A 23,634-nucleotide genomic window follows, 5' to 3' on the forward strand; every position below is an offset into this window, starting at 1 on the left:
CTTGATTTTTTTAATTATGTTTTTATATGTTATTCATGTTCCATTTGTAGAATTGTCTGGTTTCATCATGCATGCATGTACACATAACGAGAATATGAATGGTGAATATGTCGGAGAGACAATAACCTCACCGGGATGAAAATGTCAGCCTAAAGTCAGCCTTTGGTCTTCTATGTATGACGAAGAAACCATACATATTAACAAATCTCGTTAAAAGAGGAATTTAAGTATGATGACAATGACTGACATTGTTTGCAAAAGACATTCTATCAAACAATGGACTCTGTTTTTGTGTATATAACTGTATGAGGAAGCATTTAGAAGTTTCAGGAATTTCTTAAAAACACATTTTTTTTCGGAATTGTGATTAAAAAATAATTTGATAAGTAATATTCAAGATTTTGACTTTAGCGAAACCTTAACTGTGCGACATTTTGTCTTAACATTAACCAGAAGCTCTCTTCAGCCTTAGAATCATCTTATGAGCTACTTGAATACAAATCTAGTAACTAGACACCCTCTTTGAAGAATTGACTTCAATCTCTTAAATTGTTGTCTAGACAGTAAACTCTTAAGAATTTAGGTAGTCCTTATTTGTGTACGTAGAGTTTTTTTATCGGGTTCAACCACAGATATTTTTTATTATCCATAAGGCCACATTCAAAAGGAACTATATACAAATAAAAACACATATTGTTTGTATTTAATTTTTTAACGAATGTGGCTATTGTTCACTTTTTCATTATTCGAACTTGTGCTTAACCATGAAAGGATGCAACCATTTTATTTCTATACGGGGATTTTCTATTCTGCCTTTTTATTTCAAGCAAATATAGGTCCTTTTTATATTTGGTACAGATTGTCAAAATTTTTTATAATAACAAAAATATCTGGACAATAATAGATGGGTTTTTAATTTTCCATGGCCTTTCTTGTGTTTTATTTCTTGAAAACTTCCATGTTGCCTTTTTAAATTCAAATTTTAATCTAGCCCCCCTCCCCCCACCTCACCCCCTCCCAAAAAAAATCAAATGTTAAGCCACTTCACAACTTAATTATGTTTTTCTTTTATTTAGGAAAGAGGCTAGGTTTATCTCGGAGAGCTTTTTCCTTGACCACCTCTTCGGCTCTCGCACGGGCGATGGTAAAAAAAAGATTAAACTCATACAAATCAAATGTTTCTCGAATAGAAAGGGGGGAAGGTCAACGTTAATTGTATTCACACGATTATCATCATTGGAGACTTAAACTTAACTGGGCGGACCCAGGATTTTAGATTGGGGGGGGGGGGGCGCACAGTAAAACAAATTTGAGGTTAAACCCTTGAAATATTCCTCTAGAGTGGGTGCAATGTAGATATCTTTTGTGGCAAAATTAGCGAGAAATTAAAGTTTCATCCTAAAACCGCCTAAAGCAAAACACCGAGAGAAGCAAGTCCGATGTATTATAAATAAATTAGTGAAACCAAAGACAGTAACTTCGGAAAACTTTACTAAGAAGCGGTCCTTACATTTGCTACTTAAGAGTAATGTAAATGAGGTTTAAGAGTATTTTTCTAGTTACAATCTTAGAACGCTTGTAAGTCTCTCTTTAAACCATCGTAAGGCTACTCTTATTTCATACTTACGATTAAGTTTCTAGTTACTGGCCCCAGAACATTACGAACGTTTACTTAGAATTTGATGAATTAAATTTAGCATATAAAAAGTACCCATCAAATTCATATTTTTTTATGTGATATGTGATTTTACTTGGCATATAAATACAAATCATTTCTATTCAAATTAAAGGAGCAATATAAAGGTTTAATGTAATTGTAAAGTTTCAGGTTCCCCTTCTTTTGCCATTGGTGGGTTATTTCCCTTCTTTGAACAACACCTAGTTCTACTCAGACCTTTTGCTTCCAGGAAAACGCGTAACGGATGAACAAATGATACAAGTTCCAACATTGTCATGAATATTCTGACCTACAAAATAAAATGACATGTATGAATCTTCTAGAATACATTCAGTCTTTTTTGGGGGGATTCTAATATTTCTGATTGTGATGAAGTACATAAATCATTATTTTGCCACATATTTTTTCATCAACTATTTATAAACATTTTGATATACATACTTTCATTTTAACATGCCATTTAAATTTGATACATGTGTCTTCGTGAAATGTGTATTTTTCACGATTTTTAAAGGCTAACTATAAATGGGAAATGTGAATCATGTTAATTTATTCAAGTTTTATCGTGAATTCAGACAAGTGTAGTTTTTCAAAACAAGTACTATCTTTAAAACGACGCAGTAAAATTTGTTCTTTTTACTTATAATTTTCTACATTTCATTCAGGAAATATGTTTTTAAACACATGGCACGCAATTTCAATTTCCGATACAGTTTTTTCGAACGCCACTAAGTTATCAGTTACTTGACCAATCGGAAAGCAGAATTGCGATCAGGTGACTTGCGTTTCCATGGAAGAGCGTCTTTCATGTCAAAGAGTAAAAAAGCGAAACGAAACTATTCCGGCTCCGTCGGAAAAATGTTCAGACCTGTCGTTGGGAATCTGTTGACATGTTGTACCACATAAAAACTGGAATCTGTATCATTGAAAACAGACCACCTAAAGATAGTCCCAGAGAAAACAAAATGCTCTGGTGTTCAAGAGGATAACTGAAAAGGTAAAATATATTCAATATAAATAAATAACTAGACGTTCTTTTATCACGTTCCATTCCTCGACCAAACTTTATATTAACTCAGTACAATGTTTTTTAAAAGTACACAATAAATTCAAATATGTACAATAACAATAAACAACAGTCACATTTATTACGACAATAATCGATCCTGTCTTTTTATTTCTTTCTTATGGTCTGTCCTGGCTTTTTCTTTCTTCAAAATTTAAATACTGCCTTTTATTTTAAATTTGATCCTAACCTCCCCATAAAAATCAAATTTTAGTTCCGGAAGACAAGTAAACCATGAAAGGAACTACAAGCTTCCTTTTTTGATTGTTTACAATTCATTTCATGTTATAATATAATGTTTCACTTATAATACTTTTAATGCGTTTTAAATGTTAAAATTAAGTATTAAATTGAAAACGCTAATTGAAACACTATCAATTTCTTGATGTTACATGTATTCGCACGTCATCATTAGGAAGAGATTTGCGAAAGCATTAAATGCCTGTATTTGACAATGGTAATTTGACGTTCGAATCCCATTCTAGATGGCTTTTTCAAACATTGCAAGATTCTTCCAAATCGAATATTTGGAAAAAAATAAATAATGTTAAGCGACATTATTCGTCAAATGACGTGTAATTGATACAGTCAAAAAAATTCGTAAGGCCTGTCTGCAGTGTTTGGATAGAGCGAAAATAAATATCAGTCGATGCACGTAGCTAAGGTTAAAATATTAAAATATACTAAGACTTACGCAGAAACATTAAATGATACAGACGTACTGTAGAGGAAAGACCTGAACAGTGTCACTATGATAAATTCTACGAGGAACACAGTCTCCGAGGTATAGAAGGTTAATATATTGAGGATCAGACCCAGGATTACTGTTACAGTCAGAGGGAAGACACTCGGCATCAGCTGCCTTTCTTTAACATGTCTCCTGTCTAAAAGCAATGTACATGTACATGTACTAAAAAATGAAGACAACGTTCTGTTTCATCAGTTACATGTTAGGTTATATCATTTTTCCCAAGTAATTTATTGTACAAAAACCTGAAATCAGCCATTTTTAATGAGTCAGTCCAATAACTAAAAAAATCGAAAGGGAGCAAATATCAATGAAATAATTTACTTCCGTTTCATGAAAATGTTGAGAGTGTTTTTGAAATATTGTGCGGTGTGAACGACGAGCCGAAGGATCCCCCCCCCCCAAAAAAAAAGACTGGTGTCTAAACATCACATCAGAAATCACCTAACAGTTATTTTGTTTAACAAAACACATATAAAATATATGTAACTTACATTTGAATATTTTCTGCTGCCATTCAAATACCATGCCAGGAATGAATGCTGTTATTATACCACAGAGCATTATAACAGCCAGTATGTTGGTGAAATGACTGACTGCGAAGAAAATATAATTTATAAATTGTGTTATCTCACTCTTGACAGAATAAATCATGGACATTGTTTATTAATTCATTGGTGGTAAAAATGTCAAAATATTGGCACAACATACTGGAAAATAGACAACTGAATTATAAAAATATCAAATAATGGCACAACTTACTTTGACCAAACTTTACGACAAACGTGATGACTTTTCATTCAGAATTGTCAACTTTCCTTTCATCTTTGGCAACATCCCTTCGGCTGCTGCGTATGGAGTGTTCATATCACAACTCATACGTTATGCCAGAGCTTGCCGAAACTACGCAGACTTTTTGTATCGCGCTAGAACTCTAACAAATAGGCTTCTAGAACAGGGTTATGTTGCTACAAGATTGAAATCATCACTACAGAAGTTTTATGGTCGTCATCATGAACTCGTGGATCGTTATGGTGTATCCATCAGCACCACGAAAACTGATTTATTCAACGGGTCATAGTTTTCCTTTCCTTTCTTCGTTTGTTTACCCGGACTTGACTTTTTATGAGCAACTCGGCGGGTGTTTCTAGAAAAGCAGAGGACGCTTACCCTACCGGTGCATCTGGTCCAAGCTCCCAGTTTTTAGTGAAGGCCGAGTTGCTTATTTACTTTTGTTACTTTTTATGCATGATTTTAGTTACTTTATGTTCTTTGTTGTGTATGTCTGTTTTCCATGTCTGGTCTTTGTCCCTGGATTACATTCTTTTGATTACCGCTATAACCTTCATTCCCTCTTACTTAAAAATGAACAACTAAAAATTTGGTTTTAAGTTACTTCTATGTAAAAATATCTCAGTGGAAATATTTGACTCATAAAAAAAAACATCCAGTACCAGTTATTACTTTTACCTTTATCTTGGACTGCTGCATTCAGTCTTGTATTTATAGAACCAACATAATACAGAAAATTGAAAGTCCATATTGACAATGTTATATAAAATGTCAGCGTTTTAGACGAACATAAGCTATGTCGAAGTGGTATATTGTCTTGATTCGGTAGTTTAATATCACCTGTACCATCTCCTTTTGGAACAGCACCTGAAAGAGATTAAAAAAGGAAACAATTCACACATTTTTCAATAATGATATTTGTAGATTGAGGACTTTTAACAAAATTCTTGTAACGTTTTTGTTGTAAATTTATGCTGCATTAGCAGTTGAATAGTTTCTTTTTGAATAAAAGAAAACAAAATAGCGTCACGGTACAATTTTCGTCATATCAGTAAAAAAAACTATCAGTTCTATTATACAATGTACATATTTAACTGGCATATGCACAAACATTTGTCGATAAGCTAATATAAGATGCTCCAAACACTTCTGCATAATACGACAACTTGTAAGTATGAACATTTAAACATAATTAATATTAGTTACACTCCAATATGAAGGAGACCGAGTTTACCCGAGCTTAGCCATGAGTGAATCCATCGTGGAAATATCATCTGTACTATGATCCTCCGATCACTTACAATGTACCATCACAAACTGAGTGATGGTAGGACAGATGCACTCATACGTCGGCCATATTTCTTAAATTCGAGTAAATATAAAACGATCAAACACTGGTTTTTCCATAATTTATCGATGTGTAAAATCGGACCATTCACTCACAAAACAAGAAGGACTTTTATATCAGGTTTGTGAGTGAATGGCTCATTTTTAAACAGCCATAAATTTATCCTTATAATCCCTATCCCTTACTATCTGAAATATACAAATACTTTTTTTCTTAAAGGCTCTCATTCTGTGAAACTGATACCCAAAATTAGCACAGCAAATGTCGGCATTCAAACTGACCACGTGACATGGTTGTCAATTTCAATATTCAAAGTATTTATATACGGGCTACTGAAAACTGTATAGGAAAGTCGCCAATCTCATTAGTGATGTCATATTCACTAATTTGCATAAGTGTCAAATTGGCTGGCAAATAAACAATTAACAATTTCATGATTAGAATCCAAATTTTCAAAACTTTATAGCTTTGTTATTTTATATCTAATTTTGGTTCTGTAAAAAGTTTCATTTAGAAGTAATTCATATTTTGTATGTGAATTTTTTACTCTTATACTTACAAAAATTATTTTTAAATTTTTATGCTCACATAGTCTAATTACAGAATATTTATTTTAAAATTCCGTGGATAAAAAGAGTATTATTGGGAGTGTAGTGAACCAAAAGAATTTTTCAATTATCTTAAAAAAAACGAAAAAGTTATGATGATTTAATGTTGATGCCCCATACTGGTAAGTGATGACATCACGAAGAACTCTCCTATTCTTTCGAAAAATTGTTATTTTGAATACATTCCCGAAAGAGAATGGAATAAAGCAGCAGATAATATCGTTTTAAGCTTCTAAACAGGTCTATCTTTTGCCGAAGCAATGATAGACATGTTATTTACGGTATAGTATGTACATGGAATTTACAACGTTATAAAAAAATGTCATCGCTGAGGTCGGTCGTAAAAGGTGAACAACCAATCATGATGCACGAAAAAAGGCATATGCTTGAATAAAATTGCAATCATTATAGCTGATTAAATTCAGACTTTCTTGTGGTGAAATTAATTCATACAGCGTTCTTTCAAGAAATGTTGTTGGATTAAGACATTTCGCCAAAAAAACGGACTCGTGCAGGTCCGGGTGTCAAAAGAATAGGCCTGCAGCAGCACCAAGCTTGTCGTAAAAGGCGACTAAATAGTGCTTAGAACCCTAGGCGGGGGCTAGGACGCTTTGCCCACGGACCAACTTGGTTGTGTGCCCTAGGTGGTGGAATGGGGTACCACTGGCATGTCATATGCTTGGATTGTCAGGCTATAATATGGAAAACCTGACTGCAAACCATAGTGGTGCACCATGTTGGGAAAGATGCTACATTCCTCGCACGTTAAAAAAAAACCCTACTGTGGTATTCTCCTGGAGTAGGAACCATAGGGCTCCGCCACAGCAGGCTAAATTGCCCGACCCTACCCACCTCTCCCTATTTCAAGTGGCAATCAAAATTTCTCGACCCCCATTGTCCTTGTGTCCCGTCCCATTTTTCATACCATCAACATTTCATGTTCATTTTATCATCCACTTCATGTTCATCGCCTAAATATAGCTGAAATATTGCTGCTCGGGCGTTAAACCCTAACAAACAAACAAACAAACCAACAAAACGACAGCGATGAGACAACGTATGTTGCTGAAAAGATTTCCAAAAATTGCCCTTGAGTCGCCCTGAACATAGAGTGGAATGACGTTTGAATAGTAGACATTTACACATTAAATCTTAAATATATTAAAATCAATTTCACATTTCAAAGTACTTTGACGTTGAACCCACTTTATAAAAAAAACGCTAGTGTCATAGTGTACATTTGCATGTTAGACGGTGAATTTAACAACATTTTAGGCGTATTTTCTCAGAAATCTTACACTCCTTGAAACGTTCAGGTTTCCCATTTTAGCGTTCGTGCATCGTTAAAACGCACGATATTTTTGTATTTTGATCATTTCCATGATTTTACTATAAAAGAGATTTTTATATTTTTGTTATTATCAATTCAAATAATTTTGATAATTTTATTTTTTATTTTTTCTTCCTTCATTATTTGTTAATATTATCATTTTTTCACCGTTCGTTTATCGCGGGTTTAAACGCACGCTGGGAGCGTTCGTTTATCGTCCGTTTCGTGAGCGTTTAGCGTGCATTTGGGTATCGTTCGTGATGGAAACGTAAACGTCTCAAGGAGTGTAACTATGTTTATACCGCCAGCAAGTTGTTCATTGACACGATCTTCCATGTCTTCATTAAAATCTTCTGTTGTTTTCACGTCATAATAAGTAGAGGCATTCGTCGTGGATTTCTTTTCAAACTTCCGGTGTAAAACGAGACTTGCTCCTGATAAGAAAACTTCCAGTAAAGCAAACCCAACAAGAGGATACTTAAATGATATACCTTTATCATAGAATACCTACAACATATAAACTACCATAAATAACTTATATAGGATGTAGTAGCCTATATATCAATGTTGGCCCAGTGATAAATTATCTTCTGTATGGAACAGATTTCCAACTTTTAAATGCACGGAATCAACAAAATTTTCACCAAAAGAAGGGATAGGTCCATATAAAGGGAATGCAAATGTTGCCATAGCAAAATATGACCGTCTAATAAAAAAATAGGCTCACTAGAAACATGTAATCTCTCTCCTATACTGTATTCATGACCAGACTTCAGTCAAGGCAACGCTCTGTGTTTCCTCGGACAAGAAGAGACAGTAGAAACATATATCTGCACACTTTCCTGGAGTATCACTTTTGAAAATTTCTTTCCTGTTTTGTGCTTAATATCTGGCAAAATCTTCAATGCATTGAAGGTAGTCGAATGCATACATGTACATGACATATGATAGATGGAAACTGAAGTACATGTGTACTTTTTACAATCCGTAGAGTATACTTGTTGATATGATTTTTTAACTTTGCCTATATGCGACAAAGCGATTTGAATGTACTCTAATATAACATTTGACTTTGTTGATAGTGTGCAGCTGTGTTGTTAAATCGCATATGTCTCTGCTAACGGACATACAGGGGACGTCCATTCCAAAATTTGTCATTTCCGATAGAACAAAATTTAGCAATATATAGGACGTTACTGGCGCTCCGTCACTACGAGTATACCTACTGTACTTACCTTGACGATTCGTAGCGATATAACTGATGAATCACACGCACCGCTGAATACAGCGACATAGAACCCAGCACCAACGCGTAGCAGGGCGCTTACCTAAAGAAACAAAGAAATTGTCAATCAAAATCGGTTCCTTGCTCATTGGTCCGGAGAATTCTTTATTAATTATCATAACAAGAACTAGTGTATTATTTGGTAGGTTGTAATATGATGAAAATTAAAACTTGTTACGCTCCCGAAAAAAACATTAATTAAAAGCAACTTTGATAATTTTTGTCAGCTCTGATTTCATATATTATACTTGTTCATAAGGAATTATTTGTTGTCGTGGTCCGAAATGTTTTCGGGTCGAATTGCCCGGTGCTGGTAAACATTATAGTTCTTATAAATTGCAAAACGTCTTAAAAAATTTCCTTTATTCAATTTAGTTCAGCTTCAATCTGCTTCGATTTGTGTCGTTTACTTACGATTTTATTACGATTTCCTTTTATCGAGATGTTTTGTTTCGATTCTTTCTTTTATCGATTATTTTCGTTTCGTTTTGCTTCGTTTCGCAGTTTTTATGACCCGAGAATTATGGGTAATAATGATAAAGTAATTTTCGTAAATATCTGGGCGCCATATGGCAGACTATTATGACCAACCCTATCTGGGAAAATCTACGATTCGATTTGTATTTAATTATCGAAACTAGCGAATATTTTCCAATATATATTTGGAAAATATATTGGTTTGGCTCTCAATCGCATATATAACTATACGCAAATGAAGCTACCATTATGCTGTTTTTTTTCAGCTCCTGAAAATGAAGGTAAAAACCGGATATTAATGCTTTCTTTTGCCATAAGTATACAGAACCAAGTTGATAATACAACCATAAACGATCCCTTCGGCAGCGTATTACAGTTGCGGTTCATGAAAAAGGAGGGGGTAGTTACAAATTTTGCATGAATTAAGCATTTTTTTAACAAAAAGGGCGAGTCAATGGATTTGCCATTGGTATCAGATAATCTTTTCTGTTTCGTAGAACTTTATTCAATTATTATAACTGATTATTGCATTGAATTAAATACTCAATTTCTTTGCGACATTTGCACCCTTTGTTCATTCACTGCATACCAACTAGTTGGAAAAAAATTCTAAAACCGCTCAATAGTTAACCTTTTGACAGAAGTATTTTTGTTTGTAGAAAGTGCTGAGAAGACCTTTAGTGTAAACTGTTAGGTTGTCGATGTGCATGCTTATTTTACACTTCCGAAAGAAAATCTTGTTCCAAGCCCTACATCGCGTAAGTGTAGGTTACGCATATTCATCGATTGCCCGTATATTTACACTCTTTGAGACGTTTAGGTTTCCCACACGCACGATAAACGCTCACCAAACGCACGATAAACGAACGCTTCTATCGTGCGTTTAAATGAACCCTCCTAGCGTGCGTTTAAACGCACGATAGACGAACGACGAAAAATAATAATATTGACATATAATGAAGACAGAATAAATAGAAAATAAAATTAATGAAATTATATAAATTAATAATAGCAAAAAATATAAAAAATAACAGTTAAATCAAGGAAATAATCAAAATACAAAAAAAAAAAACCAACGCTCGTATCGTGCGTTTAAAGACAAATCACACTATTGTTTATGCGCATTGTATGGCGCAAGCTATTATTTCGTCGTCGAATTGTGACGTCGCTCTTAGCGCAAAAATCGCGACTTATCTCCCTTTGACCGTAGAAGCAATATGACGTCGAGGTTCAAGGGACACTTTGGAAAATCTTCCGTAGATGCCAGGCGTCCGTCCGTGTGTCCATCTGTCCTACACAAACTCACGACTACAATTTCACAAGGACATTCCTAAGAAACTTAAACACAAATTTTACCAAATTGAATACTTAGACTTTGAAACAAAAATTAACAATCAGCTTTGTCCGATAGTTTTAGGGGGAGTCTTGCCAATTTGATTATCAAACATTTTAGCGAGGGTCGGGTGAGAGATATGGAACAATAATCTTTTATTGGAGAATGTGAGCTAGTTTTCTCAATCACGACAAGTTGTTGAACTGGGGGATATTAAAGGTGGTCCCGCATCATTGCAAATAAAACACTATTTGCCAGTTCATTTACTAAGGTAAAAATGTAGAAATAGTTTCACGCAAATTATGTAATCCATGCACGGATTCATATGGGCGGAACCGGCGAATGCCCCTCCCCTGAAATTTGAGGACATATTTTTTTGGCACAAAATCATGATTTTTTACAGATTCTATCTCCGCAAATGTGTTTGCTTTGCTTGAAACTAGGTCGTATGCATATGATCGATTGTCGTCCATTATAAAAAAATCTATGCAGTATCATTGTAGGAATTAACACCCGAAAAATAATATAGCCTTAATTTACGACCAGGATGTATGTTTACCGACAATTTATTTTCTTGAACAAACTTGTTCGGAAAGTTAAAACGGATGACCTAAATTTTTATTACAGGATAAGGGGGTCATGTTTCTTATAATTTCAGAAGGTGGGTCATAATCCCCTCCTTTGTAAGGGAGTTCGTTTCTTTTACTTAATCAAAATAAGATAAGTTAATATAATAGGGATTCATACATCTACTTATGGAGCAACCATTTAATTTTAATTGGGGATTGGGGGAAAATTTTATGCCCAGCCTTTTTATTTTTAGAACACTTTTTTCATCAGCATAGAGCACCGAAATGGTTTTTAATGTAAAAGAAAAATATTAGGACAATAATAGGTCCTGTCTTTTTTGTTTCTTGAAAATTTCAATTCTGCCTTTTTATTTCAAATTTGATACAAAGTACGCCACAAGAAGACACAAACTTGTACAAGTACATATGGTTGGTATAAGTGCAATCTATTACATGCGAAAATACTTCAACGGCATCTGTCGTGCAATATTCCGTTCCCAAAATATTACTACTAACTGTTGAAATACCCCACGTACATATGTAAATGTTGTACTTTAGATACAGATAAGTCATTCGAAGTGTAAGTAAGCACTGTGGAAGCTTAAAATATGAATACAAATTTTGACATCTTCACGCAAGGAAACACGATCATGCAAAAACCAGAATAGTTTTATGTATAAATCGGCTGAAGATCAACTTTCTGTGCTCTCCCGTCGTAATTCTTTCGTCTTTCGTTTTTTTTTCGCAGTCAAGTTTTTGTATTGTAATTTTGGTATTCTATTTTTTCTTTCTGTTTCGAAGCTTATGAAGACGTCCCGTCGCTGACTATGACGTAAAGTCATCCAACATAACATTTTGAATAGGAAACATTCAATGACCAAACAAAATTATGCATGAATTGTTCACAAATGTGGTTAACTTTCTTATATGATCGGTGACCCCCAAGTTTTAAAGAGGTAATACCATCGGCTAATGGATACCTTTTCATACCGCAAATTTGGAAAAAAATCTTAACGTGAGAAGTATTTTAAATTACTATGAATATGGTTCAAAAGTTAGTTTTTCATTTGGCGGGAAACAATAAAAAGTCCTTTTTAGACGAATGAAACTCATTGTATTTTGTTTTTAATGTTTTCAGAATGAAGAAAAGAAAATTTTCAAGCTAGTGGTGTATGGCATGTGTCAGTCGTAAAAGCATTGACAAAATCAAAGACCTCTGAATTTAATTCGGAAAATGACTAAGAATCAAGATTTTACGAATTTTTGAACTGCTACATCTTCATTAAGAGCACGGTTACTTATATTTTTAGAAGCTTATTTCATTGCGTTATACTTGAGAACATTTCAGTAAAATTTCACGAAATTCCTAACGTCAGAACTGGTTAGTGGTATTTGTCTTTAAACGAACGCTCCTATCGTGCGTTTAAACGAACGTTCCTATCGTGCGTTTAAACGAATGCTCCCAGCGTGCGTTTAAACGAACGCTTCTATCGCGCGTTTAAACGAACGCAAAACGATGCGTAAACGCACGATAAACGATGCACGAACGCTAAAATGGGAAACGTGAACGTCTCAAGGAGTGTAACATACGAAATGGACAATTTGTGGAAACCAACTGTAAACTTTATCTTACCCTCATATTAATGATGAGAAGGCCAACACCCCCAAGACCAACGAATGCTAGTCCCGGGATTATCAACAAAGGTATATCTACAAGAGATATAAAAACTAAAATTTATTCAGTCATAAACATGCATGTGTACAGTTATAATACGCGTGAAGAGTTTCAATGGATTGAATTAAATGCCTATTTTGTATGGTGGGTGCATGACCGAATGCAGAGCATTTCATATAATTATGAGATATGATACGAATTGATATGAGTGAATTTTGTAAGCGCAGATTATATTTTTCACCCACTCAAACAAGATATTCAGAATCTATACATAGAAAACAACACATGACAAATTTGTATTGCATTTACATGTACATGCTATTATCCCGAGATATCTATATTTAGCACGAGGGCTTGTAGCCTGAGGCCTGATACTAATTGTTGGTGATACGGTATATGATACTGATTTTGAAATGTAATATATACTGTCTTCATCATAATCTTAAAATAGACGAGTATTACGTACAAATAATCAATCAATAATTATTTGAAAAATCCGTAGAGAACTCCGAGTAGGGGTGCGATAAAGGAGTGTGATAAAGGTTGAAAATGCTGCTCATTTGTGTCGAATTATACAGGAAATAACGGATCGTAAGGGGAGTGAGAGGTTATAAAACCTGGTTTAACCCACTTTCATTTTGGAAATTCCCGTTCCAAGTCAGGACCATTGAGGTTGTTTCTAACTTTCCGTTTTTTACCCTGATATGGCCACTTGTTATACGGATTTTCTTTTTGAATACTGCCTAGATTTTATCTGTTCGGTAATTTTTTTTTATTACCTTTCATGTGCCACAATACAAAAATGTGATGTATTTTAGGGTGTGACGAATCAGATATTCAAAACCACCATATTTAGTACTGAATATATGATAAATTACTATACAGATTTGATGAAATTTAAAAATAAATATATGTTTTATTGACGTGTAGGTGCTGAAAGGTATTTTAAATCCTGTTGCTTTACAGGGTGAATTGCAAGTACGTAATTTCATAGATTTTTTAAACCTTTGAAAAAGGCAAATGCAACTATAAATAATACACCATTAACTACGTATTGAATGCACTTTTGCAAAACATAATTAGTAACACATGTTCAAACAATTTTATATTGAACCAGAATCAAAATTATTCTGGGTTTTGAACAATGAAAATTTTAGCCTTTATTTCTAATTTGATCGTGCAGAGTAAAAAAAAAATGCTGTCATTGTCTGACTATTTCACATATGGAACAAGATGGCAAGATATATATATTAAAAAAAATATGTATTATTATATTATTCATATTTTATAAACTACATAAAATTTTATATAAATAAATACATGCAGATATTGACTCAATAAAATTATATAAAAAGAAACATTGAAATCATGCCTCAAGCATCGTCCTTTGGTACCACTTGTACCTTTCATTAGTAACATAGGATTTATAATAATTGTATTCTGAATTTGAGGCAATTTACTGTAGGGGTTAAGTCTGTGCGCGAGGTTCCTGTCTATACCAGGGTGTAGTCGATGTTTCATAGCAAATCTGTTCTTGTCATCATTACAAATTTTAGTGACCTGTATTTTTACGTTGTTTGAAATTATGATCATGATTGTTGAATATACTGTTTACCATGCCTCACATGACTTTAAATTTGGAAATATTTTTTTTTCAAATTCTTCATACGGCCGGCATATCTGTACGGTCTAGTTCATGATAATCACACGAATACACACAGTCTGCGTGTTTGTTTGGTCAATAATTCATGATAACCAAACCTCTATGCATACATACGATCAGTATATCTGTTCGGTCTATCTCAATCAAACCTACACGCGTGCATACGATCGGTATATCTGTTTGGTCTAGCTCTTGATAATCACACTTCTACCCGTACATACGATCGGTACATCTGTTCGGTCTATCTCAATCAAACCTACACGCGTTCATACGATCGGTATATCTGTTTGGTCTAGCTCATAATCAAACCTATACGCGTGCATACGATCAGTATATCTGTTTGGTCTATCTCAATCAAATCTATACGCGTGATTACAACCGGTATATCAGTTTGGTCTAGCTCATGATAATCACACTTCTACGCGTACATACGATCGGTATATCTGTTTAGTCTAGCTCATGATAATCACACTTCTACGCTTACATACGATTGGAATATCTGTTCGGTCTAACTCATGATGATCACACTTCTACGCGTACATACGGTCAGTATATCTGTTTGGTCTAGCTCATGATAATCACACTTTTACGCGTACATACGATCGGTATATCTGTTAGGTCTATCTCAATTAAACCTATACGCGTGCATACGATCGGCATATCTGTTTGGTCTATCTCTTGATAATCACACCTTTACGCGTACATACGATCGGTTTATCTGTTTGGTCTAGCTCATGATAATCACACTTATACGCGCACATATGATCGGTATATCTGTTCGGTCTAGCTCATAATAATCACTCTTATACGCGTACATACGATCGGTATATCTGTTGAGTCTAGCTTATGACAATCACTCCTCTACGCATACGGCACATACTGGTTCAGGGCTCGGACGATACGAGTATACACGAATGGTCTGGAAAATGTAGGTTTAATTTACATGTACTATATATATATACTAACCTGGATTCACAAAGGCAAGCATTAAACACCCAGAACTTATCAATAGGCTGAAAAAGAAGACGAGCAAAATTAATACATGTATGTATTAATAATATTTTAACCCGACGTTTTAAAGCATGTACCAGTTATACGGATAACAATTTTGAGAATGACTGTGCCTTTTTCTAATGCAAAAGAATTCCAATAGGTCGTAGTAAAAATGGTTTTAATGGATATTTACAGCTTGAATATGATAAGTGACACATGGCCCTCTCGAATTCCAACCACTGATGTACATGTAACTACAATGTATATGTTTTAAATGCTGTGACAGGTATTTGTTCGTTTACTCTTTAATATTTTAGTATACTAGTCTAGTATTATCCGTGCTGCCCATATAACTATAAAACTTTAAGCACGGTTCAATTCATCTGATGTGAAGTCTTATATTTTAAAAATATTCCGCCAAAATTCCTATATTTTGATTTCTGTGATTCTCTTCAAATAAGTTTTAAAGTGCGGTTTATGGTTTAAATCTGGGACGCAAACATTCACATACAAGAATGTTATTATAGTCGTTATCTCAATTCTTTATTAGCTGAAACGCTCAGATTTCGGGAAAAATTCGAAATGTCAGAAGTGGAATCATTCAAATACGTCAAAATAAAAAAAAACAACAAAAACAACAAAAAACAAAAACAAAAAACAAAAAACAAAAAAAACACGGTCTAGTAGTGAGCACATGAAAAAGAGGCGATCTACATACACAATGTACCTAACGAATTGAATAGAAGATTATACATGAAAACTGAAGATAATCGAAACAAGACGTGACACAAAGCAATATAAACACGGAGAAAGGGGGTGATATCTTTTGTTCCGGAAGAATACGCATCCATTTTAACTAAGTATCATAATTACGTAATATTTAACTTTAAGTTAACATACTTTATAATGCATTTCTATATTTTCTAAAATAAAAATGGTTTTTGGTATAAATATTTTTTTTAAATTGCACAGGGAAAGGTATTAGTCGTTTTCTATTATCAATCTAACATTGTGGGGACCTTATAGCGATATGAGGAGGCGTTTACATAAAATTATATTTTGCTATGAAACAATTGAATGCATTTGCTTTGCCTGTGCATCTTTTGAAAGAAAATCTAAAACTAATAATAAATAATCTAAAAGACCCCCCCCCCCGATACAACAACAACAAAAAACCTATTTTCATATATTTCAGGTGAAAACAAAACAAATATTGTAAGAAAGTTTCAGTCCATTATTCATTAAAACAATGAAAATATTGACAATTTCGTGTGTGCATCCCAGGCTTTTACTTTAAGAATCATAAACTCGTTTCTTTTAAGGAATTTGATGGTTAAGATCACTCATTATTCTATTTATAGAGAGGTACTGTAACATTTTAATAGCCGTGGACAATCATTTAATATAAAATTAATGCGAGCAGTATTATAATAACGAGAATGGATATGGTGAATAAAGTATGTCACAGAGACTACAACCCCACCGGAAATGAAAAAATGTCATCTCAAGGCCACCAATAGGTCTACAGTGAATGGCGAGGACATACCACTGCGCAGGACAGGCTATCAATGGCCCCAAAACAAAATAAAACACGTGTGCAGTGAAATAGTTTGCCCCCCATATACTCCAGCAACATAAAAGTAAACTGAAAGTGAAAAAGAAACATACAAGTACATACAGAGGACAGGAATGACTGACTTGGGACGACGCAAAAAAAAAGTAAAAATGTAATTTGGCATGACTACAACTTCTGGCCACTGTGGAAAACACATATCACAATTAAACACACCTTGAAATCGGTTCAAAAAGGTCTGAGACCCTTGTGTTGCAAGGTATACAACTTTTCTATCTCCTAAAATAGTGTAAAAGTTTTCGACCCCCGAAATCTTTCACATGGACCCGTCACATGTTTTAGCTTAACACTAATTCAAATTAAACCGGCACAAATGTGTTTAGTATTTGGTGTACAATCAATCACATCAAAGCGACCGGACTAACTCCGTTTCCGTTTTGTAAAAAGTACTTAAAATGTTAAATTGATAAAATTAACAACCAAAACAAATGTATGTCTGTTTGTCACGTGTTTGAAAAAAACGCTCCATCATCAGAGTCTCTCATTTTAAGTAATCTAACAGAAAACAAATGTTGAAATAGTTTCAAGCGAGCAAACGTACGTTTACTTACATGGAAAGAGTCTTCGGCCATGTCACTCCCAGTCTGTACACCAATGGACCCCAGAATACAACTAGCAGAAATATTATACCAATTGATGCTGTATATAAAAGATGGAGTTGTTCTTGCTGAGCCTTGCATGTAGTGGGTTTGTATACAATTTGAAGTCTATCGTCTGTAATCACGGTATATGGAACTGATTCATTTTTGAAGTTTTTAGTAGCTCCTTGAGTAGTTGGCGAGTTGAATTTAGAAACACTAATATTTCCTGTTATTTCATGCTGACATAATTCTGAATAAACTCCAAAGTCAATTAGTATATACACATATGAGCCCCAACCGGCGTACATGACCCCGAAAAATAGAGACTCGAGAATGGCAACAAAGGCCAGCAGGTACACAAGACAATTTTTATGCATTTTCCTTTACATAAATAAACACGTGTACAAGATACACAATTATGTATTAACAATTTCTTATCTAGTGTATTTGATTTTATACATCTCATCTCTCCAATAAATCGAAGTAATAAAAATCTGCATATTAGTTGTCATTTGAAAGACGAGGAAATCAATACAGTCTTTTTGTGTGAATATTATTTCTGTTGTCGTAAATTACACGTTTACATTATAACAAATTGACAAATTGAGCCTCAATAGTCAAACAAAAGTACTCTTCCGGAATAAATGGAAGGTAAAAAAGTGAATAGTGTTCGCATATTTTATCCTCTTTTCAATGCGATCATAACTCATCGAAAATTTTAAAAGTTAAATGTGTCATGTCTGGTTGCATTTACAATATAGGCAGCAAACATTTGATTCTCTAAGCAGGGTAGGGGTGCCTGTGAATCCAGACGCTTTGAAAAGGAAGGGGTGCCAGCTGGGGTTCCACAGAAAAAGGTGGTGCTACAAAATTTTGCCATTTTTTGTTAATTTTACGCATGAAAATGACACATATTCCAATAAAAATGGGGTGCCAACCCCCTGTACCCTCTAGATCCACCACTGAGGCGATTTATAACTTACAAGATTTTGAGAAAATTAAAAATAATTTGTCGCCAGCAATGTGAAAAAAAAAATTGTATGATTTACTCTCAGCTTTCAATAGCTAAATTAAGTCAAAAGCTTTAGTTAAAGTCAATACACATAAAACATATACAAAGGAAAGCTTTATTGAGCTTTTAAAATCGACTATACATCTATTTATCATCAATAGCACTGGCATCAGTCGTATAATGTGCATTTGTTACACTACATACTTGATAGCATCCATTTAGCACCAATAGTTATGGCATCAGTCGTATAATGTGCATTTGTTACACTACATGCATGATAGCATCTATTTATCATCAATAGCTATGGCATCAGTCGTATAATGTGCATTTGTTACACTACATGCATGATAGCATCTATTTATCACTAATAGCTATGGCATCAATCGTATAATGGGCATTTGTTACACTACATGCATGATAGCATCTATTTATCACCAATAGTTATGGCATCAGTCGTATAATGGGCATTTGTTACGCTACATGCATGATAGCATCTATTTATCACCAATAGCACTGGCATCAGTCGTATAATGGGCATTTATTACACTGCATGCATGATAGCATCTATTTATCACCAATAGCTATGACATCAGTCGTGCAATGTGCATTTGTTACACTACATACATGATAGCATCTATTTATCACCAATTGCTATGGCATCAGTTGTGTAATGTGCATTTGTTACACTACATACATGATAGCATCTATTTATCACCAATTGCTATGGCATCAGTTGTGTAATGTGCATTTGTTACACTACATGCATGATAGCATCTATTTATCACCAATAGCACTGGCATCAGTCGTATAATGTTTATTTGTAACACTTCATGCATGATAGCATCAATTTAGCACCAATAGCACTGGCATCAGTCGTATAATGAGAATTTGTTACACTACATGCATAATTGCATCTATTTATCATCAATGGCACTGGCATCAATCGTACAATGGGCATTTATTACACTACATGCATGATAGCATCTATTTATCACCAATAGCTATGTCATCAGTCGTACAATGGGCATTTGTTACACTACATGCATGATATCATCTATTTATCTCATAATAACTGACAAAAACGAGGAAGGAATCAAATAAACAAGCAACTCACCATATACAAACGAGTAGTATTGTTGTAGTGCAAAAGTCCCATAACTCCTGCAAAATTGTCAAATCCAAATGCGGCTCAAAATGATCAACTATAAATAGTGATCAACAATTCTACAAAATTAGAATCAAATCCGTTTAGTAGTTTCCTAGGAGTTGCGTCCACAAGTGTGACCGGACGGACGGGCGGACTGACACCGTTATTCCTATGTGCCCTTCCGCGTAGCAGCGGGGGACAATACATTAACTAATAAGATAATCAAACGATAAACTAAGTATATTTCGTTAAGACATTATGTAATTAATTTGTGCAAAATCAGAAACCGGAAGTATCCAATTCTGCATTTGTAACGGGGAAACATGATTTGACTCTGTATCGTCGGCTCGCCACCGATTGTTTGTTGTTTGTTGGGGTTTAACGCCCGAGTAGCAATATTTCAGCTATATTCAGGCGATGAACATGAAGTGGATGATAAAATGAACATGAAATGATGATGAAATGAGAAATGGGATGGGACACAAGGATAATGGGGTCGACAACCCAGTTGGTCTGTGGGCAGAGCGCCCTATCCCCCGGCTAAGGTTCTGAGCACTATTTAGTCGCCTTTTACGACAAGCTTAGTGCTGCTGCAGGCCTATTCTTTTGACACCCGGACTTGCAAGAGGATCGAACCTTAAACCACTTGGCCACAAGCCAGCGACGAACCGATTTGTCTACAGAATTAAACCTTCAGTCAATTAACTGGCTATTAAAATAATCTCATTGCCTAATTGAATGCAAGTACACCGTGTCTAACCCTTAAAGCAGGTTTTACGGTTCCAACGCCGGATTCACTGTTTAGTATTACGCCGGTGTTAATTTACAGTCATTTCCTGAGAAAATAAGTGGGTAGCCTTTAGTTAGTAAATTGCTTTGATATGAATGTTAGTGTTATGTTACCTTTTCTCAATCAATTGTGAAAAGCAAATGTAAACAAAGCAAATTTTGTTCCATTTTTTTTTGCATTTTCACCTTAAAACGGCCTGTCATTACCCTCAAATGCAGATCGGGCACTCCTTTTGTCATCATTTAGTCTACAGAGTTCTAAGATTTCCCGTAAATGCTCTCATTTTCGCAAAAACACGGAATTTTGATTTAATGCCGGGTTTGATGGATTTGCATTCTTGCAACGGTATCATTTTGATACCAAAATTAGGTATTATAGTAAATAAATATGAAGAATTTTAACAAAAACATCCCGTGGTTGATGTGCGTTTTGTCCTAGACTTACAAGCATGCTCGTTTGACAACAGTTATTAGAAATGAAGTTTCGTGACCATTAATGATTTCATAGTTTGTAGCTTATAAATTTTGCAACAAAAATGTTGTTATGGTTAAATGTTTCATATGCCTTTCATAATACATGATAGATACCAGGGTTTTGTTGCAAAAATAAAGCCTGTGTATTGAATGAGGCCGACGGACGGGACAATACTTTACTGGACATTTTCAACGTCTTTCGCCGAGTACGCATTTTCGACAATATCAAAATTTTGTTTTTATCCTGCTTTGGAAATGCAAAAAATGTTTTAAATATAGGTAGAATTTGTCTATTTACAATTCAATCCCATTGTGCCCCCCTCTAGAACTGTTTTGGCATGGGAAATGCGCGGCTTCTTGATTATCTTTGATTATTAAAGGCGATGCAATGCGATAACTTCTTTACGTAAATAAAGGCGGTGGTTGCAGAATGTATGAAATTACATAAACACAGAATGTTAGCGATAACTGAGTTTTTTGTTTTTAGTTTGTTTTGTTTTTCTTTGGTTTTTTTTTGTTTGTTTTATTTGTTTTTGCTTTTGTTTGTTACAAAAAATAATAAATTAGGAAATAATTAATGTTTTAAATGAAATCACGAGACATCACTTTTTTTTTTAAATTGCTCTTGGGCTTTTTTGTTAAGCACATTTCAAAATTTTTTTTTAAATACCTAATTTTAGTATCAAAATGATACCGTTACAAAAATGTACAACTGTCGTTGTTAGAATGTAAAACCGCCAAACCCGTGATTAAATCAAAATTCCGTATTTTTGCTAAAATGGGACCATTTATGGAAAATTAGAGGACTCTGTAAATTAAATGATAAGAGAAGCGCGTGCACGGTATGCATTTGAGTGTAATGACAGGCCGTTTTTAGGTGAAGATGAAAAAGCTAAAATAAAACAAAATTCCCTTTGTTTATATTTGATTTTCACGAATTATTGAGTAATCAAGGGAACAAAGAGGAGATTTAAGCGACTGCAACAAGTAGCGGGGTATACTATTACTATCAATACCCAGCAAAATACTGTTAAGAGTCCTATTAAGTAACAGTCTTGTAAAAATCAGGCAGAAGGTGATTCATGTATGTCAAAAACCCACCAAATTCAGTTTATTTCTTATTCAGAATAAGTAACTGATCACATAAGCAGTCTTAGTTTTTCATTTGGTTGTTGCGCTTTTGAGATAAAAAAATGTATAGATTGTACATGAAATTTGCACTTTGCAAGGGTTATCGTTCTTGAATTGTCTTCATTTGGTTGCTTTTAGTGGGAGATAAATGTATGATTTTCTCAAAAGTGCTAATCTGAATACAGAAAAGGTTGTTGTTATGTGAAAGTATAGCATATGTAGACTAAAAAAGCATCAATTGTTTGGTGGGTTTTTCTTAACCATGAATCACTTTACCATTGGTAGTGTCTGAATTTTATGTGGACTTGTACTTAATACCTTTTCTATCTGTATATTTGTAGTTTTGTTAGTGATAAATAATCTGGATTTATAGGCAAAAATCTCACTTGACAACTGTGGTTTGGTTATAATCTGTTCATTAGTTTTGGAGGAGAAGCTTAAGATGTTTAAAAAAAAGTTTACGACGACGACGGAAAACGGACACATAGTTATGACAATTAGCTCACAAAACCCTATTTACAATGTTCTTATCAAAAGAAGACTTGAATTACGCCACTCACTAAATTGTGAAAGCAAAATACCGGTGCCTTGCCCAACGACACAAACTGGGTGTAATGAACCACCTTAAGGAGGTAGACCTAGGTTAAAGAACATAACTCTTGAAATCAGTGATATGTTTGTATCATACTTAATTTCACCAAAGCCTATCAAGCTTTCCTTTGAAACAGAATGAAATCAATCCATTTAGATACTTCGATGCTTACATGAGATTGATGTCAAATGCGGAATACAAACATTCCAATAATTTGTAAGTTGTGCACCTTACCCTAGGTCTATCTCTTTAAGTTGTTTATATTCTCAAATCATTCAGTTGCTAAATACATGTACATGTATATTATTTGGTAAATCTGATATAAAGCACCTATAATACAAACATCCATTCATGTGGACAAAGATATCCTTTACTCCAAAAAATATCGGTCAGTGGCTGATCCAGGGAAGTTGCAAGGGGTTTGCAACCGCCTTATACATCCTAATAATATCCTAGCATCCCCATTTTTCTGGGGAATCTCGGCTGACAACCCCCTTTCAAGGTGTCTAGATCCGGCCCTCTCGGTGTTCATCTTAAATTTGACAGTCTATGAATAATGAGTTGTCGTTCTTTTGACACTGCTTCTCTGTTATGGGGTTACATTTATCCCGTTTCTTAATTGAATGTTTTTTATACAATGCTCATTGTTTTGTATACCATGCTCTTAGTTTGGTAACCGTCCATCATGTTCCTTAAGTCATGAATACTAT

At 34.3% G+C, this 23,634-nt stretch overlaps 1 protein-coding gene across 1 annotated transcript; it reads right to left on the minus strand.

Moving 5' to 3' along the window:
* Positions 1 to 677: 677 nt before the first annotated feature.
* Positions 678 to 18,391, minus strand: LOC148611992 (equilibrative nucleobase transporter 1-like). Its single transcript, XM_088593062.1, has 10 exons — positions 17,750 to 18,391; positions 15,539 to 15,585; positions 12,868 to 12,944; positions 8,806 to 8,898; positions 7,873 to 8,077; positions 4,963 to 5,151; positions 3,987 to 4,088; positions 3,439 to 3,628; positions 2,547 to 2,667; positions 678 to 1,967 (listed from the first exon to the last, which is right to left on the minus strand). The coding sequence occupies exons 1-10, from the start codon at positions 18,154 to 18,156 to the stop codon at positions 1,806 to 1,808; spliced, it is 1,593 nt and encodes a 530-aa protein (XP_088449188.1). The 5' UTR covers positions 18,157 to 18,391; the 3' UTR covers positions 678 to 1,805.
* Between the last annotated feature and the right edge of the window lie 5,243 nt (positions 18,392 to 23,634).

The sequence above is a fragment of the Perna viridis genome, chromosome 7, assembly GCF_037379345.1.
Source record: "Perna viridis isolate PV_CMFRI_1.1 ecotype Kerala chromosome 7, ASM3737934v1, whole genome shotgun sequence".
NCBI classification, from domain to species: domain Eukaryota; kingdom Metazoa; phylum Mollusca; class Bivalvia; order Mytilida; family Mytilidae; genus Perna; species Perna viridis.

Excerpts from the sequence above, each read along its gene's own strand:
- LOC148611992 (XM_088593062.1), bottom strand. The coding sequence starts at position 18,156 with ATGCATAAAAATTGTCTTGTGTACCTGCTGGCCTTTGTTGCCATTCTC. Across the intron at positions 3,629-3,986 it reads GCAGCAGAAAATATTCAAAT|ACAGGAGACATGTTAAAGAA; the intron begins GTAAGTTACATA and ends CATTGCTTTTAG. Across the intron at positions 2,668-3,438 it reads GTATCATTTAATGTTTCTGC|TTATCCTCTTGAACACCAGA; the intron begins GTAAGTCTTAGT and ends TTACCTTTTCAG.